The sequence below is a fragment of the Melanostigma gelatinosum genome, assembly GCF_949748355.1.
Source record: "Melanostigma gelatinosum genome assembly, chromosome: 2".
NCBI lineage: Eukaryota > Metazoa > Chordata > Actinopteri > Perciformes > Zoarcidae > Melanostigma > Melanostigma gelatinosum.
In genome coordinates, this window is record NC_136635.1 from 15,981,400 (window position 1) to 15,998,722 (window position 17,323).

The following is a 17,323-nucleotide window of genomic DNA, read 5'->3' on the forward strand; positions in this document are numbered from 1 at the left end:
TAAATTTAATAGGAATTATATTTTTCACAAATTAAATAAAAAACAAGACAGATGTACTACATAACAGTCTGCACTGTACTCAGGCTAAACTGCTCATGAAAAGAGCCACAAAGTATCATTCAGCATCACCGGCTTTATCTCTCTTGAGTCATGTGTTTCGTTCCTGACTTCATGCTCTCAAATTGCATACGTCATAGTCAACGCTCGCCACGTACGATTCAATGCAACCTAACTTGCTAGTCTGTTTGACGGAAAGCTTGAACTGACCACTGCGGTTAATGCTACCACGCAAACAACCTAACCTGCTGACTAGCGAGCGAGCTAGATGCCGACAGAACTCCCAGCTGAGAGGAAAGCAACGCAGATGAGGTCCAGGATTCACAACAAAGTGAGTATCGAGGTGACGCATATCGATGGCGCTATTTAGTAAAGCTTTTAACATTACGTATAGTGACCTGAACAGCAGCTGCGCTGTTCAGACTGAAAACATGCATTAGTAGTTTCGGTGCTTGAATCTCAGTAGCCAAATCTGTCAGTGGCAGTGCTAAAGCTAACACCAATAGCTTCCGCTGGATATTAGCAGCAACCCAGAAATGTGCAACATAGGCAGGCTACAGGAGCTTTTTTTAAAGGGTAGATGAGGACGCTGGCTACACAACGACCCGTGTATACCCAGGGACACATTGACTGTTTATCCTCACATACAGTATAGTAGTATATACACTATGTATACCAGTGTGATACATAGCTGATCTGCTTCTAACCTAATAATTGTCCTCATTTCCAGATGTGTTGGAGCTGGGCCCTTCACACCGGCTGGCTCCTGCTGCTGGTCCAGCTGCTTTGCTTAGAGGCAGTGCCCATCAGTATGGATAAGACAAAAGTCCAAGAGCCAGAGAAAAAAGCAGAAGAGCCACCAGCTAGTGTGGTAAGAAGACACAAGATGTACACGCTACACATCATAGTTCCTGTTATTATGTCATCATTATTCCTGTTAAGTAATTACAGCATGAGCTGTAATGCTATGCTGTTATGTCGCTGTTATGACGCTGTTATCAACTGCTTCATTGACAATAAACACGAGAGAGCTTGATAACAGCATCCAGACTCATTTAAATGAGAGATGGCCTTATGTCTCGTTGTGCTACAATTAAATTACCTCAATCGGGCACTCTACTCTAAACGCCTGATTGCACAAATCCATTTCATCAGTACAACAGCTCCAGATGTTGTAGACTGGAGTCTCCCATTTCTGCCTCAGGAAGAGATTGTACATGTTAAATATTGACATTCTGACTTAACGGAGCTTAAACAAATACCATGTAGATTCTGCCTTCGGGTGGGAATACAAACGACTGCATTATTTTTATTGGAGAAGTAAGTAAGTGGTCTTTAACCACAAAATAGCTGCAGCACATGGTAATTTACAGAAAGGCAGTAATACAGTTTATAGACATTAATCTCTACATCAAACATCTAGACAGAGGATCTGTTATGTTGGTCAGCAGACGCATATCCTTCAGTACGTCAGAACTCTCAAAGAAGTGTTAATAATAAAACACAATTAACAAAGAAAAGTGATGATCATTATAGGATTGCTTGGTAATACAGTACATTTAAGTGACATTTGATTTGTTCCATTTTATAGGACACGGGACTGCACTACGACCGCTACCTCAGGGAAGTCATCGATTTTCTAGAGAAAGATCAGCATTTCAGAGAAAAGCTCCACAATACAGACATGGAAGACATCAAGGTATCCTACTTTCCTCTTTGTTTATTTTGATCTTTATCAGCATGGCAGGAAGTTTCCACCATCCCTCTGGTCATTTCTCTGACTGGTAAATGATTGGCTTTTACTTGTCCAGGAATGTGATTTTTGGTCCACTGCACCATTCATTTCAAGTTTAGAGAATAATTGTAGTGAAATGTTGGATTTATCTATTTATTACATGTACTGCTATGACTCCATGTGTGAAATAACACAAGTTAAAACAAATGCATTCATGTTTAATGCAGCAAGGTAAGCTGGCCAAAGAGCTGGACTTTGTCAGCCACCATGTCAGAACCAAACTGGATGAGTTGAAGAGGCAGGAGGTAAGCCGACTCCGAACTCTGATTAAGGCCAAGCAAGACCTTGAAGGAGGGAATGGTATGTTGTGCAACACAATTCATATTTTGTTTTCTATTTAAAGTAAGATGCTACGATTTGTAATAGTACATTAGAGGTAAATAAATGATAAGGAAAAGCCAACGGTATGTATCCGTGTATGTTTTGATTAATGCCATTGATTTCTCCCTGAATAGATATAGCGGTTGACCACCAGGCTCTGCTGAAACAGTTTGAGTACTTGAACCACATGAACCCGCACACATTTGAAGTGGATGACCTGGATCGGCTCATTAAATCGGTAAATGTCATCACTACTCCATGCCACAAAAACGTTAATTGGGGACATGTTCACACAATTTCACTTATTCTAACTGCCACTGACCTTTTTAGGGGAAGTAATTGGGCAGATGGAAAGTACACACTTTAAAGAAAGGTTGTATCTTGGCACAGTAGAGTGCTGCAGTAGAGAAGTTAAAACAGCGACTTTCTTTAGAAGCCACCAGTACCGGCAAAAAGAATGACCCTGTGGATTGTAGACCGCTAAACATGCAGGAAAGGCCGGCAGGTGTGCAGTGTCATGATGGGAAGCTGATCTACCCTCTGCAACTGCTCTTCATTATTCGTACAATTCATTTTTTTTTAACGTTTGAAGTCTTAACACGTTGGTTTTCATACCGAATTGAATCAACAGACAATTACTGGAGCCTGAGAAATCTCAGTAAACAATACTGTAACATGCAGTTTAATACAGCTGTTCCGTTTCCAGATGGGCTAACAACGTAAAACAAATGTAAAATGCCACATAAATATTAAGTAGGACTTTGCACTGTATTAACTGATCAATTGAATCAAGGCAGATTTCCAACCTTCCCTCTACGTATTTAGGCCACTAAAGATCTGGAAAACTTTGACAAAGACAGACACGAGGAGTTCAAGAAGTATGAAATGACGAAAGACCACGACAGGCGGGAACACCTGAAAACACTGGACGAAGACGAAAGACAAAAAGAGGAGGAGCACTATGAGGAGATGAAGAAGAAGCACGCTGACCACCCTAAAGTCAACCACCCAGTAAGTCTGATTCAGGTGCACCCGCTAACAGGTGACACGCAAAGACACGATGTGTTTGGTTTCAGCCAACGAAGAGTGACTTTGTCCCTTTTCGTATTTGCAATTTTAAGTCCAGATTTCAAGAGTTCACTTTCTGCAAACTGTACATGGTGGGTTTGGGATTTCTGTGGAGTTCATGTCCAGCTACCAGAATGTTGAAATGCGTTGTTATTTATCCAGTTGTATTTTAAATGTGATTTTGCCTCCATGTTGCAGGGTAGCCAGAATCAACTGAAGGAGGTGTGGGAGGAAGCGGATGGCTTGGACCCTGAAGATTTTGACCCTAAGACCTTTTTCAACCTGCATGGTAAGACCGTAACCGGACTGGAAGGATGATTTCCATTTATTCAGAGCTACAAAACCAGTATTGTACTGAATGGTATTTGTTCCTCCTTAATAATGAAGATACCAATGGAGATGGCTTTTTTGATGAACAGGAGCTGGAGGCATTGTTCACCAAAGAGGTAAAGCCGCGGCATCAAAGAAATGTGAAATGTTTCAGTGAATGGTCTTTGCACTGACTGTTTGTCTCTGTGGTTTTAGCTTGAAAAAATCTATGACCCCACCAATGAAGAGGATGATATGGTGGAGATGGAGGAAGAGAGGCTACGTATGCGAGAGCATGTTATGAATGAGGTACCGTTACAGTTTCATGGAACAGTTTTTTGCATACGTGTTTAAATAGAGCCTCTTATCCGTTATCTATTGCGTTAACTCTGTCTATAAACGATAGCATATGTGATTCATTTCTTTGCATAAAGCTCTTTGCTGCTGTCTTCCTCATAGGTGGATTCTAACAAAGACAGACTGGTCTCTTTAGAGGAGTTTCTGGTCGCTACAAAGAAAAAGGAATTCTTGGAACCAGACAGCTGGGAGGTGAGACACAATACATGCCTCATATCAGCAGTAATGTAATCTTAAAACCATTTTGTTGAAAGAAGCAGGACTGGAATAAATTGCGTCGACTGTGTGCTCCTCAGACCCTGGAGCAGAACCAGGCTTACACAGACGAGGAGATGAGAGAGTTCGAGGAGCATCTTGTGCAGCAGGAAGAGGACCTCAACCAGAAAGCTGTAGACCTCCAGAATCAGAGAGACGAGCTGGAGAGACAGCAGGAGCAGCTTAATGCACAGAAAATAGAGCTGCAACAGGTAAGGAGTGGTACACTCATTGAACAATATATATATATATATATATATATATAGTTCTGTAGAGGTTTCACCTGAACAAGACATAACATATTTAGGTGGATTCAACATTGACTGACTTATTTTCTTTTAGCTATGTTAACTATTAAAAAAACTCTGTGATTACCCTGATTTCACATAGTACTGTGCAGATAACCTGATATGAAACTCGTTACAGGCAGTTGAGCATATGGAAAGGCTGAAAACACAGAACGTAGAACCCCCTCCAGAGGTTCACGGTGAGTTTCGATCACACCATTCATTTGTTTGTTTAATCTGGCTGGTTGACCTGTGAAAATGTAAAACTCTTTCTTTTTTGTTGCAGTTGAAGGAAATGCTATCCCAGAGATGCACGCAGTTGACAACCAGTTGCATCCTGAACAAGAGGCCCAACTGCAGGGGCATGACCCTGCACTCCAAGTTCAACAACATACACCTCAGGAACACCATGGACAACATCAAGACCTGGCCCAGCAAGGGCTCCCCCAGACACACCAGGATCTGCCACCGGGCCACCAAGAAGCTGCACACGGCCAGCATAACGTGCCGTAACTGTGCTGTCAGAACTTGAACCTCCACAACCAGACTTTGGCAGCACCTCCACTCCAGCGTGCAGAGGAGCAGTTCCTCCTGAGTATTAGGCCTCGTAAACCAGCATGACTTTAGGGATTAGGAGGAATAAGAGCAGCACAAAAGGAATCCCTGCTGAATGATCCCAGTGTTTGATAATAGCTGTAATCCTTTGGATTACATAACGGAATTACAATAGTTAAATGACCCACCACGGACGTGCATCTTAAAATGTGCAGTTACACTTTCAAGGAGTGTTTGATTACATTAGAAATGATCAATTGCTAATACCATTATGCAAAAATATTATTTTGGTGAGTTTTTCTTCACTTGCTGTTCAAAGTACAGAAGGTCTAACAAGGATAACAATGCTACTGGCTCTACAAGTTAGATGTGTACAGTGCAGCTGCTGAACGGGGTACGGTGTAAAAAAAAGTCATTCAAATTTGATCATTTTGAGTTTGATACACTGACTTGACTATCAAGAAACCGCCAAACATCTTTTACAGTTTACATGTGTGACTTATGGTGTGTGTCACTGGGCTGTATCAGAGATTTTAGAACATGAGTGCAAGAGACATTTGAAAGATTTTCTATGATAGCATTTAAGAGCTTAAAAGAGCAAAAGAGGCACTATAGCAGTTTTAACCAGTATGCAGCATCTTCATGTCTTAACCAGAACCATTCAATTCAAGACCTTTTGATTATGTAAACATAATCTACAAGGGTCAGGTCAGCTCTTTGTAGAAATGTATTTTATTTCCATTATCTCAACCTGCCGCTTTCAATCAGAAACCCCCTCATGGAGCCACACTGCTTCTCTCTTCATGTTGATTCTGGTTGCTTTCAGAACTTTAGAGTTTTCTCAACCGTAGAAAATGCGTCCTCTGCCTAAAAAGACATCTGGTACAAGGTTTGCCCACACTGCAGCTGCTCTACGCTGACTTTGATGTCAAACATATATAAAGGTGCTCGGTTCTTTAAATAAAGATAGGTGTGAAACATCTCTCCATTCAACACGTTTCTTCATTACAGCCCAAACTCCTGCAGATGCTCACACAGGAGTTTCAGGTTACGTACAGTATGTTGGACATCTGAAATAATACATTCGCTTTGCTACGTTTAATAGTATTTTTGGCATTTCAAATCGGGTCTATTGTTCATACACAAAATGTGCACGTTCATACATGAGTTGACTGATTTTTAAACACTTGCTGATTGCAGGCTTTTATTGCTGTCTCTTTCGTCTCAATTTTCAAAGTATTTTTTGGAGCAAGTGCTGGATTTGGTAAATAAATTAAGTTCATTTTAAGATTTTTATTTGTCCGACTGTTAGTCAAAAGGTGATATGAAAACCCTATTGAATTTACATTCAGTTCCCATTGTATTTGGCACCATATGTGCATTATTGGTCCTAATTTGAAGAAATATTGCAGCATTGGCATATTCCCCCACAAATGAGCAGTTTGGTGTAATTGCTGTGCTATCCAGGTGGCTTTTTTCATGTAATGTAGTTTCTTCTAGCTGGCAGACTGTGGCCATAGAAAACCGGTGTTTACCTATTGGCCACTGTTTACTGAACAAGGCTTCATTTGCATCCAGCGATATGCCATATTGTGGTTTTACTTTCTACAAAATGTTTTCTATTTTGCTGTGTTGTGTGTTTTCTGTGTCCCAAGTGTTCCTTAGAGATGATACTTCTTCATAATTTGCACCAAATACAGATTGTGTTTTCTGATTGCTTGCTGCTGGATAAAATAGTAATTTTGGCAATACTGTACACCTCAGTTCACGATAATAAAACGCGTATGGCCGGTCAGTTTGTGTAACATTTTATCACTTAAGGAATGACCTATCGCTGTCTTACAGAACAATGTACAACAGTTAAGTATGAATAATCCATACATACAATATATTAAAATATAAAGCAACAGCACCTTAGCTGTTGAAGTAGAAATGCTTACCGTAGTATGATTTAATTCCAAGTGGTGTTCTTACAAAGTGTATTCCCAGTGTATCATCTTCTATGTGCAGGCTTCATTTGCCTGTTGCAGTACAAGCCTTTGAGTGAACACAACACAGTCTTCAACTTCCACTGGGATCGTCTGGTTTTCCTACAAACAAGAATGCAAAGATGCTATAAATCTACACTTAGTGACTTCAGTTACCTGATTTACTGAAACGTAGAAGCATATAGAATTAAAATGTGTAACCTCAAATGCAAACCAAAGCAGCAAAGTAGTGTCATTAAACAGAAGGTAATAGAACACAACTTTATTGAAACAGTCTCAACCAATAACATCAGCGTACAAAGAGGTGATGGCGCAAGAGGTGACAGAGGGGTGAAAAAAAGAAAGAAAGAACACAAATGCCTTTATGAAAATTATAAGATCAAAAGGAAAAAGTGTCTGACAGCACAGGGCAGAAGGAAATCATTCTCATGGAATCAGATCGACAGTGGCAGGGTATTTTTTGCATTTATTTTGTACAAAAAATAAATTAATGAAATCTTTCAAGTTTACAGGAATATCTATGTTGTTTTATATCACAGACTTGCTGATAATCCTACATGTGGAGAAGTTCAGCCTTCTGTGTTAGAACGTTAAGAGGATCTAGACAGACCAATGCAGGCTGACTCTGATAAGTAGGCCAACAGTTTAAAAAAAATAAGTTTACCAATGAGAAACAAAACATTGTTATAAAAGTGAGCTGGGGCGAACACATTCAAAAATCCTGAATGTTAAACACGGCGCAACTTGACGGTCCTTCGGATCCTTTAGGATCTCATTGCTTGAGCATTTCCTCTTGACAAACTTCGAGGTCCTTGGGCCGGGCCCCGCTTGTAGTTCTGCTGATATCCCTCCTTGAAGAAACAACAGGGATTTACAATAACTGGCCAATTTGAAAATGCACCGAATAAAAGATACTATATGAGCCTTTGTTGGTACATTAAATGTATGAAAGTTAATAATGAAAAGACCCCATACCCGTTGGTAGGTGTTATTGGAATAGTCTCGAGAGGTGTTGAATTGGGTTTGACCATAACCACTGCTGGGAGCATTTGAGAAAGGAGGGCGATAGCCTTCATAACCCCCTGACAACAAAATACATTGGAATTAACACAGATTTGTGTCAATTCAACATGCATTGTGCCATTACAGTGAATCGTGAGGCCACATGTAAAACATAGTTTGATGCTTGTACCTCTAAATCCATTGGAGCCCCGATATCCGTTCATCATGCCACGGCTGTTCCTGGGTCCACCCCTGGTCACAGCCCTGCTGTTGTAGAAGGACTGACCCGGCTGTCCAAACCCTGCGCCCGGAGAGGACTCTTCATGGCCTCCTGCTGACGGCAGGACGTGCTCTTGGGGCTGGAACCCACCAACAACTGGACAGAGACAGACGAAACAAGAGATTTCACAAGTCTATTATGGAGTGTTTTTTTGCCTTATGGCATGCTGACCGACACTTATTTCAACTTCAGCATTGTCATCAAAGGGCTGTCTTGTCCTGCAGCACAGAGGCCCCTGAAATCCTGACACATATTTAATTAATTTATCTATAAACATTACATCTTGTTCCTACAGAATAAAATATGTCTTTATAATATGTCAGGGGCTCTATACAAAAACCTTTGTGTGAATATTTCCTTTCTCCTTATCCTGTCGGGTGAATGCAAAAGTTATGCCAAACAATGTCAACAGCTTTTTCAGTGCATGTCAACTGCTTGGTCTTACGATATGCAACCAGCCAGAGCTATACCCTCACCTGACTGTAGTGTCTCCTGTGGGATGTCAGGCTGGTCTGCAGCACTCTCTGACTGGCTGCTGAAGCCCTGTCCATTCAGAGGGTCTGCTTGCCCATCGGTGGCTGGAGGTACGGGTGCATTCAGATTAAATACCTGAAGAGGAAAATAAATGTTCTTTAACAATTGTAATTCCGAGCAAGATGAACGGTAGGATTGGGAAATGAGGGGCCATGTCAAATTGTTACCTGGTTAGATGGTGCACCAATAATAAACCATTTCTTTGCTGCTGCTAATAAGCCGTCCTTAAATATTTGATTTACTTTGCTAATCCTTAGCTTGTACAAACAAGTCCAAAACGGGACATTCGCCAACATAATGTATTAAGTCCAAACATGTTCACTGTTATATTGATACTACGTCCCAGATAAAAAGCGTACCGCTTGCACTGACTGGAAGGGTGCGGCGTTGACATTGATGCCTCCAGTGTGAGTGGATTTGGAGACAGGTGGGAAAGCAGAGGACAGGGAACAAGGGGCGGGGGACTGCTCAGACGAGAGAGACATTGATACCTGGGGAGGGAGGAAGGAGGAAATTCAGAAGGCAAGGAAACAAGGCTTGAGGAGAGGTCAGTGGGAGAGACGGGATATCTGATTTTTCCCCTGAAAGCTCCTTTCTATATTATTATCACATTTAGATGATACATCCAATATATCCCCGTAATACACAGCAACTAAAATCATGACATGTCAGAGAGCATCACATTTAATCCACGTAGCAGCACTTTTAAAAATACGGCCCACATAATACAAGAAATAACCTGTACTACCTCTCAAGCAAAACAAAGCAACCACTTCCTGTTGTGCCTCCACTCTACTTACTTGTGAGGAGTCCTGTGATCCAGACACTGCACCGGTTTGAGGAAGTCTGGACTCTGAGTGGGCTGTTTGGGAGAAAATGAAAAAAGGCTCATTAGAATAAAATAAAAGTTGCCAACAGGTGTATAACGCTTCTAGGATAATATATACAAATCACTAAACAGTCATAAGTCCCTAATCAATAGAATATGTGAGAGTATATGTTCAGAGTTATGGCAAATTAACCGGCACTCACTTGAGGGGCAGCCCATCTGCTGCAGGTCAAGGGTTTGCACAGGCTTCATGGGCTGGGCGGACACGATGGCTGGGTCCAGAGCCTGGCCGTCAAACTCCAACATGGAGTCCTAGGGAAACCAAACGAGAGTAAACACATTGCCGGGTCATGGATCAGATGTAGGGGCAGTGCAGTAATGGAGTAACTCAAAGAGCTGGGGTCAATCTCCTGTGTCAGCAAGCATTTGCCCCACTGAAGGCTTTGAGCAGCTGAGAACATAAGGCTGGTTGAGTCAGTATCATCTTCTTAATATTTTCCTGCAATATGCTTTGAAGTTATTGGAATTTGTTTTACCTTATTATATTTTTAACATGATCTGTTACCTTCTTTTTTCCTTTTATTATTGTTGTCGGTTTTTCAGTTTGGTGCGTGACAGTTTAATTTGCGTTTCTGAAAGGCGCCCCACAAAATAAGTCTCTTACAACATGACACTGGGTCCGCACTTTCTGTAACTGACTGCTTGAGAGGGACCTCTATGTGAAAGGAGACAAAGATTTCACTGCATGAATCAATGAGATATCTCAATGTATGAGCAACGCATTGAGTGTCCATCTCTGAGGAGTAACAGCAGGTTATCTGGACACCACAGCACATGCTGGATCTTTTTACCTGCATGAAGTTGTACGTCCCTTGCATTTGGGCCATGAGGTCTTGCACAACCTGCTTCCTGACCACGGGGTCGGCGTCAGGTGGGGGGGTGCCATGGTTCACAGTAACGGTTGGCTCTGTAGCCAGCGGGGCAAGGGGCTGGTGTTGGAGGGAATTCACCATCTATTCAACACACAGACACGCGACACGCACATTGAAGTGTTGACAAATATGCATCGTGGCATTAAGAAGTCGGATGCCGTAGTGCAGTATTACCTGAGCCTCCACTGCCCACTCCTCCACTTGGTCTTTGTCTGTACTACTGTACAAAGTATCTGGAATGAACTGTCTGTTTACGAACTAGAACATAAGAAAATGTAAAAGAAAGAGAAAATAAGTAAGACAGTGTAATACAACGAAGAAAAGAAACGTGTTTGACTGTCTTCAAACAATAAAATGGTTAGTAGATTAACACACAAATTGATTACTTGATTTAATAAACGGATTGAGAATCCTACAAATGCATCACTGAGCTAAAAGTATAAAATAGCAACTAATCGACTAGAGAATTCTTAGTTGACAGAGACCAAAACGTCCAATAATAGGCGGTAAGTCCTTAACATCAACTGCAAAATTGTGATTTGTGGAATTATCTATGCAATACTCAGAAATCTCACCTCTGTGGTTTCTACTGGAATTGGCTCTGTGTATTTTTCTGTAACTGTTCCTTCTGGAGAGAAAAAGCAAGTGTGAAGACGGTTTTCTTTAAATCGGTAAAACAAAAATATGTAAATGTGTTGTTAGCTACCAGGTTCTGATGGCTGCTTCCCAGCCATAGACTCAGCCACCACAGTCTGCTCGTCTTGCTCCTCTTCCTCCACGCACGTCCCATTCTGATGAGTCTGTGCTCTGTTAAAGTAACCACTCAGCAGCACTTTGTCCAGAGTGTCCTTCAGTGACTTGTCTGGAACAAAGACAGCGAGACAAGTTAAAACAAAACATAACACGATACATATACGTGAATTACCTAATGAATTTGAGGACTGTGTTAAGATTCAAAAGGCAGTTAAGAAGACTGCTAGACGGGTCGAGAATCACGAGAAAGACCAAGAGCCATGAATACTTACATGTGGTCCCTGCCACAGCTTTGTCTCGGCCCTCAACTAGTTCCAACAAGTGTACTGAGGCCTCTTCATATTGGCCAGTCAACCTGCAGGTTACACAACAGAGTAAATATACAATCTGGTAGTATGCTATTAGACCAACATTCTTACTCGCTGAGCAGTTATTCACACATTATAACCATCATTTAGAAAACATATTCAAGCAGTGATAATTCCACTGTAACCACCGCACATAACTTATGCACACTTAAATATTAGCAGCGGCTCATACCTGACGTCGTAGTTCCTATCAGGTCCCACTAGTTTGTACAACTCATCGAGGGATGTGAGGTCGGCGTCAGTGAGCAAAGGGGAACCAGAGGCGTCGGGTCGTTTAAGGTCCTGCCTGACATTCTCGTCTCCCAACTGGTCCAGTAAAAACTGGAGCTCCAAAACTGTCTTCAGCCGCTGTTGATCCGTCTCATCCCGCTGCAGCTGCTCCCGTCTAGCGGTCTTCTTCACTGCCTTTTGAATCTGAACAGTTAGACAAAAACATGTTAAGAACCTGGTTAAGTTTCACTCTGTACATTTACAGGGTCTAACAAGTGTTGCTGATCAATGGCCATCACTCTCCTGGTCGCTCAATGACCCGAGTCTGTATTCAGGGGATTCTTACCATGTTGGTTTGTTATGATATGCTGCCTCAAGTCTTATCCCTGGAGTACAGTATCAGTTACTATCGGTGATTGTAGCCGTTATATTTGTAAGCAAGATCTCAATTTAGAATTTACTTTTCAAAAGACTGGGGCCTGAGAGGGAATACGGGGTTTCCTGTTTAGTAAGCACTAAATGTTACTCCAGAGGAATATCGCACTGATAAAACCGTGTCAATAACAGCAGCAGCAGCATGTTATGAGAAGAAGCTTGACTTAGGAAAACACCTCTTGACCCAGTGCCAGGAAGTTCTTCTGCAATTCTCGAGCAAAGTCAAGGTTGTTGGTGATCTCTTGGTACTTCGTCAAGGCATCCTTCAGGTACATAAGAGAAAAAAATAGAGATTTGTGAATCATGTAAAAATATTTACAATAATAAACAATAGTGTTGCAAAAAAAGTATCACAATACCCGGCCGATAAAAAAAAAAAAAGGGTACACTATAATAAGTTATGAGTACCGAACCTTTAGAAATGACAGTGTTTTAATGAGAGCTGTATTTTTGAGTTGTGTTGGTGTGCGACAGCGGGGCAGTGTGTGTGTGTGTGTGTGTGGCTGCCCTCTGCTTCCACTCACAGCAGACATAGTTGCCATATTTTTCTCTCAAATCTGCAAATACAAGTGCTCTTGCCGACAGTCCACAGCTTGTCGACTAAACAGACTCGCAGAGCAAAATATGGAACTACGGTAATGTAGCCGAGGGTTATGACTTGCAATACACTTAATAGGTAATGCACACTATAACACGGAGGCTCCATCATTCTTAACCAAGACAGAAAACGGCATCGCATTAAAGCTTCACTTTTTCCGTGCTTACCTTTTACAATAAAAGCCACAGACATTTACACTGCAAAATTCACTCGAGTATTTCGTACGATGCAACTCAACAAGACCGCTTACAGTAAGATAGCTTACAGTACTGCCAGCATCTATCTCTGCGATGATTTAACCTGATATAAGCAGCAGTGTTACATGTAAAGTTGGACAGATGTGAAGTGTAAAGAGCCGATCTTAATTAAGAGTCATCATTTTGGTATCAGGACAACACTAAAAAAACAAGTTGTACACAAACTGCCATTATCTTGTCTTACCAGCTGATCCTGATTCAGTTGTTCTCCATTAGTCTTCCTTGTCTGACAGTCATCGAGTTTGGACTGTAAGAATATTGAGAAACACAAAATGGGAAAGAGAAAAAAAATCACATCCTTGCATATCAGAAATTGATCTCTCACCCCCAAAATGACCATTTGCATATCAATTACTCATGTTACCTTGAATTCTTGAATAAAACTTCTTAGACGCCACTGGTTGGTAAGTGCTGAACATACGACCATGTAAAGCAGACTTGAATTAAACTGTTCAAGTTTTGAGAGTTTATAAACTGATTTTTGATTCGTTAAACCTGGCCTACTTCTATTCCTCAAGGATTGCTACGGTTTTAGATTCTCCATTCACCCTGGAGACATCACGAAACACAAAGCTTTATTCAAGTCAACTCAGTTGCTGTGCCCTGATGGGCAGTTACCACTGGTTAGCATTTAAAATATAACAGAAGAGTCCATTTAGTAAGACCACTTACATTCAGTACCTACTCTGAACTTTGTTAATCTACAGGAGACGTCTTAATCTGTGTCCTCCCAAATTTGAAATAGAGATTTTTATGTCATATCCTACATACTCTGGAAAAAAGCCTGATGACAACATCAAAAACACATTCACAAAAACAAAACAAATCTCACATAGTACTTTCAATTAAACAAGAGCAAATGACAACACATTTTCAACGGATTTCTAAGGAACAAGCAATACCTTTTTCTTTTCCATGTTGCGAACCTTCTTGTCAATCACAGCAAGAACCTGTTTCATGGCCTCAGAATTACTTCCACCTCCCAGGTCTGGAATGGCAGCCTGGACAGCATTGTTGCCAACCGTCATTGAAGGCATCTAGAGGGAAAATGTATTTTAGGCATTAAACGACTTTTCAGTTCTGAGCATAAGCAGGGACTTAAACAAGTAAGAAGTCCATCTTTAGTAAAAAAATAAAAAGCACATGGCATGAACTGCTCTGTGTTAAATCACAGATGACAGGGAAGACTATAGAGCTATGGCCTGTTATGAACGGACAGCTGATATTTTCACTGTTGTACAGAATAATTAATCCTGCAATTATTTAAGGTTTGTTTGTAACATTTGGATATGTATACATACGACATGTTATTAACATTAGAACGATAACAGCATCATTACTTTATGAGCTCTTTGTTACACAATTACAGGATATCAATAAGATCTTGAGATGAACACATTTCCATTGGAGCTATGCATGTCTGTGTGTTTATCTGTGAGGGAGAAGCTAAAGAAAGCTCTAGTAATAACGCCTTCTTTACTACAGAAACATTTTTGCTTTTTAGTGTTTGTAAACATTGTCATTAAACCAGTGCTGTCATTGCTTGTCTGTTACGAGTTTAATTTCGTCTAGAGTTAACCTCGAGATACTGAAGCCAGACTCAAACACAGAGCACTGGGCCAGAGGAAGTGATACCGACGGGATCGAGCAGATCAACCAGTCTTTGATTTGGGCAAAAGATACGAATAAAACCTACTATGACATACAATGTTCATCGCAAAGTAGTTACTTGGTCAGCTGGGGTTGATTAATTGTAAAGAAGCTGTAATACATTTGAAAATTTGACAGAGGAAGTTAGCACAAGTTAAAATGTCGGCCTTCTATTCAAAGTTAAAAACCTTTGCTATCTTGAAGAAACCGGACCAGACGCTAGTCATACGCAACTAACGCAAAGTCACGCAATGTCAGTTAACGTTGAAAATGTCTATTTTTGGCCTGGTTAGCAAGTTAGCCTTTCACTGCAAGATTAACGATAGCTAGCTAACGTTATATCAAATACATTTGATGAGCAAACACTGGTCCTAATCTCCCCATTGTTAGCTGAAAAGCTAGCGTGCCCGTTAACGGGCCGCTAGCTAATAACCAGATTTCAGTTAAAACTAAATCAATTTAAAAAAATGTTATTCTGGGTTCATAGGAAACACATGTCGTCGAAATAATGTTTATAACTGCAAAGAACAAAGACCACCTTGGGACGCTATGACAACTCGTTTTGTGCAGTCGTCTCGTCTCGACTAAAGATGACAAAAGACGATTTATTTAACAAATAACGTTATAGGTTAAAACGCTATTTGTTGGTGGTGCCGTGAATCCCATACCTTTATACTCTTTGTCTTCAAAGAGATTTTCTTTGTCGGATTTAACGTTAGCTGTATAAGAGCAGTTCGATCCTTTAACTTCCAGTGGTATTTTTCTCGAAGGATGCTCACGCTCACTGCTGCTGAGCTAACGGCAGGCTAACGATAGCACCTACAAGGACCCCTCCGCTGACCTCACGATTGCCTGACAGTAAACATATGTATACGAATTGGATAGGAGTCATCATTATACTGTTACTTTGTCTTCCTCTATCAGAAACGATTTAAACAGATGAATGTCAAAGCGCGTCCATTACATATGGGTATAGCATGTTGAAAAAAGTCTTAAATAAATCACAGCATAGCATGTTGAACTAGAAAATGCATTTCCTGCTGAAAATGCGTTGGAATGCTGAAAGCTGCATAGAGATCCCATTCAAAAGAAAATTGCAAATAGCTTAATATTTCAAAGAATTTAAAGATTCCAACTATGAAAAGTCATATCACCCCTCTCCTGAAAGAGCTGAACATTTTGATATTCGATATGTTTCTGTGGCTTAAAACTTTTCATCAGTGGTGATATTTGTAGTAGTAGAAGTTGTAGTCGAAGTATTATTTGTAGAAGTATTAGTAGCATTAGAATAAGTACTAGTAGTAGCAGTAGTGATATTTGTAGTTGTAGTAGAAGTATTATTAGTAATAGAAGTATTAGTAATTAGAAGAAGTAGTAGAAGACGTAGTATCAGCAGTCATAGTAATAGCTGTAGTATTGGTCGTAGTATTCAATATAACAGTAGAAGTAATAGTAATGGCAGTAGCAAGAAGTAGCAGTAGTAGTACTAGTAGCAGTCGTAATAATAGCTGTAGTAGTAGTATTACTTTTAGTAGCATGAATAGCAGTAGTAGTAGTAGCAGTTGTCATATAAGTAATAGTAGTAGTGGTAGTAATAGCAGTAGTGGTAGTAACAATATTGATGGTAGCAGTAATAGTCGTAGCAGTAATAGTAATAGCAGCAACAGCAAAAGTTATAGTAGTAGTAGCAGTAGTAGTAATACTATATTAGCAGCAGTAGCAGTAGTTGTCGCAGTATTAGTAAGAGCATTACTTTTTTTAACAAAAAAGCCAAATTGTGAGCTTGTTTAAATACAGTTAATCCATGGGGCTTTTATTTTGAAAGGGTGGGACTGGGTGGCGGGGGAGAGGGGATACGTTTTTTGTCATGTATGTTATGTTATTTCAAACTAATTTGCAATCAGGCGTGGTCTTTGTTGGTGAAATGTTTCTTGTATACAAAGAACAATTACTTACTGTACTTACTTTCTAGACTTAGTCTACACTGGTTATGATACAAAGTAAGAAAATAATCTTTGTGTTGATTTTGGAAGTTCTACCAAGCTTCAAGATCTGAGAGACAATCATGATTTAAGAGTCTGCTTTTGAACAGCAACCTCCTGGCTTCCGTGTGGTATAACTCAACCTATCCACAAACATTTAATTAAACGTTGGAACACCTGACCTCTACGCCAATGAGCTCGGTTCCATTGTGCTCCGGCAGCCCCGGTGGCGCGAGTGTGAATGGCGTCATTCAAAAAGGTTTAAGATCTGAACCCAGCTGCTGCTGTTATAAAGAGAGTGTAAACTTGAGTTAAAAAGATAGAAAGTCCACGAGCCCCATGACCTCACCGTGAGCAGAACTTTGACCACAATTGTGGAAAGTAAAATCTCAGAATGAGATAAATTGTAGGACATAGATCAAACTGAAACTAAAATCACACCTAGTGATAGTGAAGCATGAACACAAGATGGCGCAGGTGTACCATATCCTGGAAGGGTGT

General features: G+C 40.6%; 2 protein-coding genes across 3 annotated transcripts; one reads left to right on the plus strand and one right to left on the minus strand.

The window, feature by feature from the left end:
- The first annotated feature begins 256 nt into the window (after window positions 1-256).
- Window positions 257-6,799, plus strand: nucb2a (nucleobindin 2a). Its single transcript, XM_079281720.1, has 13 exons — window positions 257-388; window positions 788-928; window positions 1,649-1,756; window positions 2,020-2,152; window positions 2,308-2,411; window positions 2,999-3,184; window positions 3,440-3,530; window positions 3,629-3,687; window positions 3,767-3,859; window positions 4,010-4,099; window positions 4,204-4,374; window positions 4,589-4,649; window positions 4,736-6,799. The coding sequence occupies exons 1-13, from the start codon at window positions 326-328 to the stop codon at window positions 4,960-4,962; spliced, it is 1,527 nt and encodes a 508-aa protein (XP_079137846.1). The 5' UTR covers window positions 257-325; the 3' UTR covers window positions 4,963-6,799.
- A 446-nt stretch (window positions 6,800-7,245) lies between these two features.
- On the minus strand, window positions 7,246-15,631 carry caprin1a (cell cycle associated protein 1a). 2 transcript variants are annotated; one of them, XM_079286937.1, is made up of 17 exons: window positions 15,509-15,631; window positions 14,093-14,227; window positions 13,375-13,437; window positions 12,512-12,598; window positions 11,863-12,104; window positions 11,595-11,677; window positions 11,276-11,431; window positions 11,145-11,197; window positions 10,744-10,827; window positions 10,489-10,650; window positions 9,841-9,949; window positions 9,609-9,670; window positions 9,168-9,299; window positions 8,751-8,883; window positions 8,185-8,370; window positions 7,968-8,074; window positions 7,246-7,843 (listed from the first exon to the last, which is right to left on the minus strand). In XM_079286937.1, the coding sequence occupies exons 2-17, from the start codon at window positions 14,225-14,227 to the stop codon at window positions 7,757-7,759; spliced, it is 1,881 nt and encodes a 626-aa protein (XP_079143063.1). In that variant the 5' UTR covers window positions 15,509-15,631; the 3' UTR covers window positions 7,246-7,756. The 2 variants fall into 2 exon arrangements, with proteins under 2 accessions (XP_079143063.1, XP_079143064.1); XM_079286938.1 differs by lacking the exon at window positions 9,168-9,299.
- Between the last annotated feature and the right edge of the window lie 1,692 nt (window positions 15,632-17,323).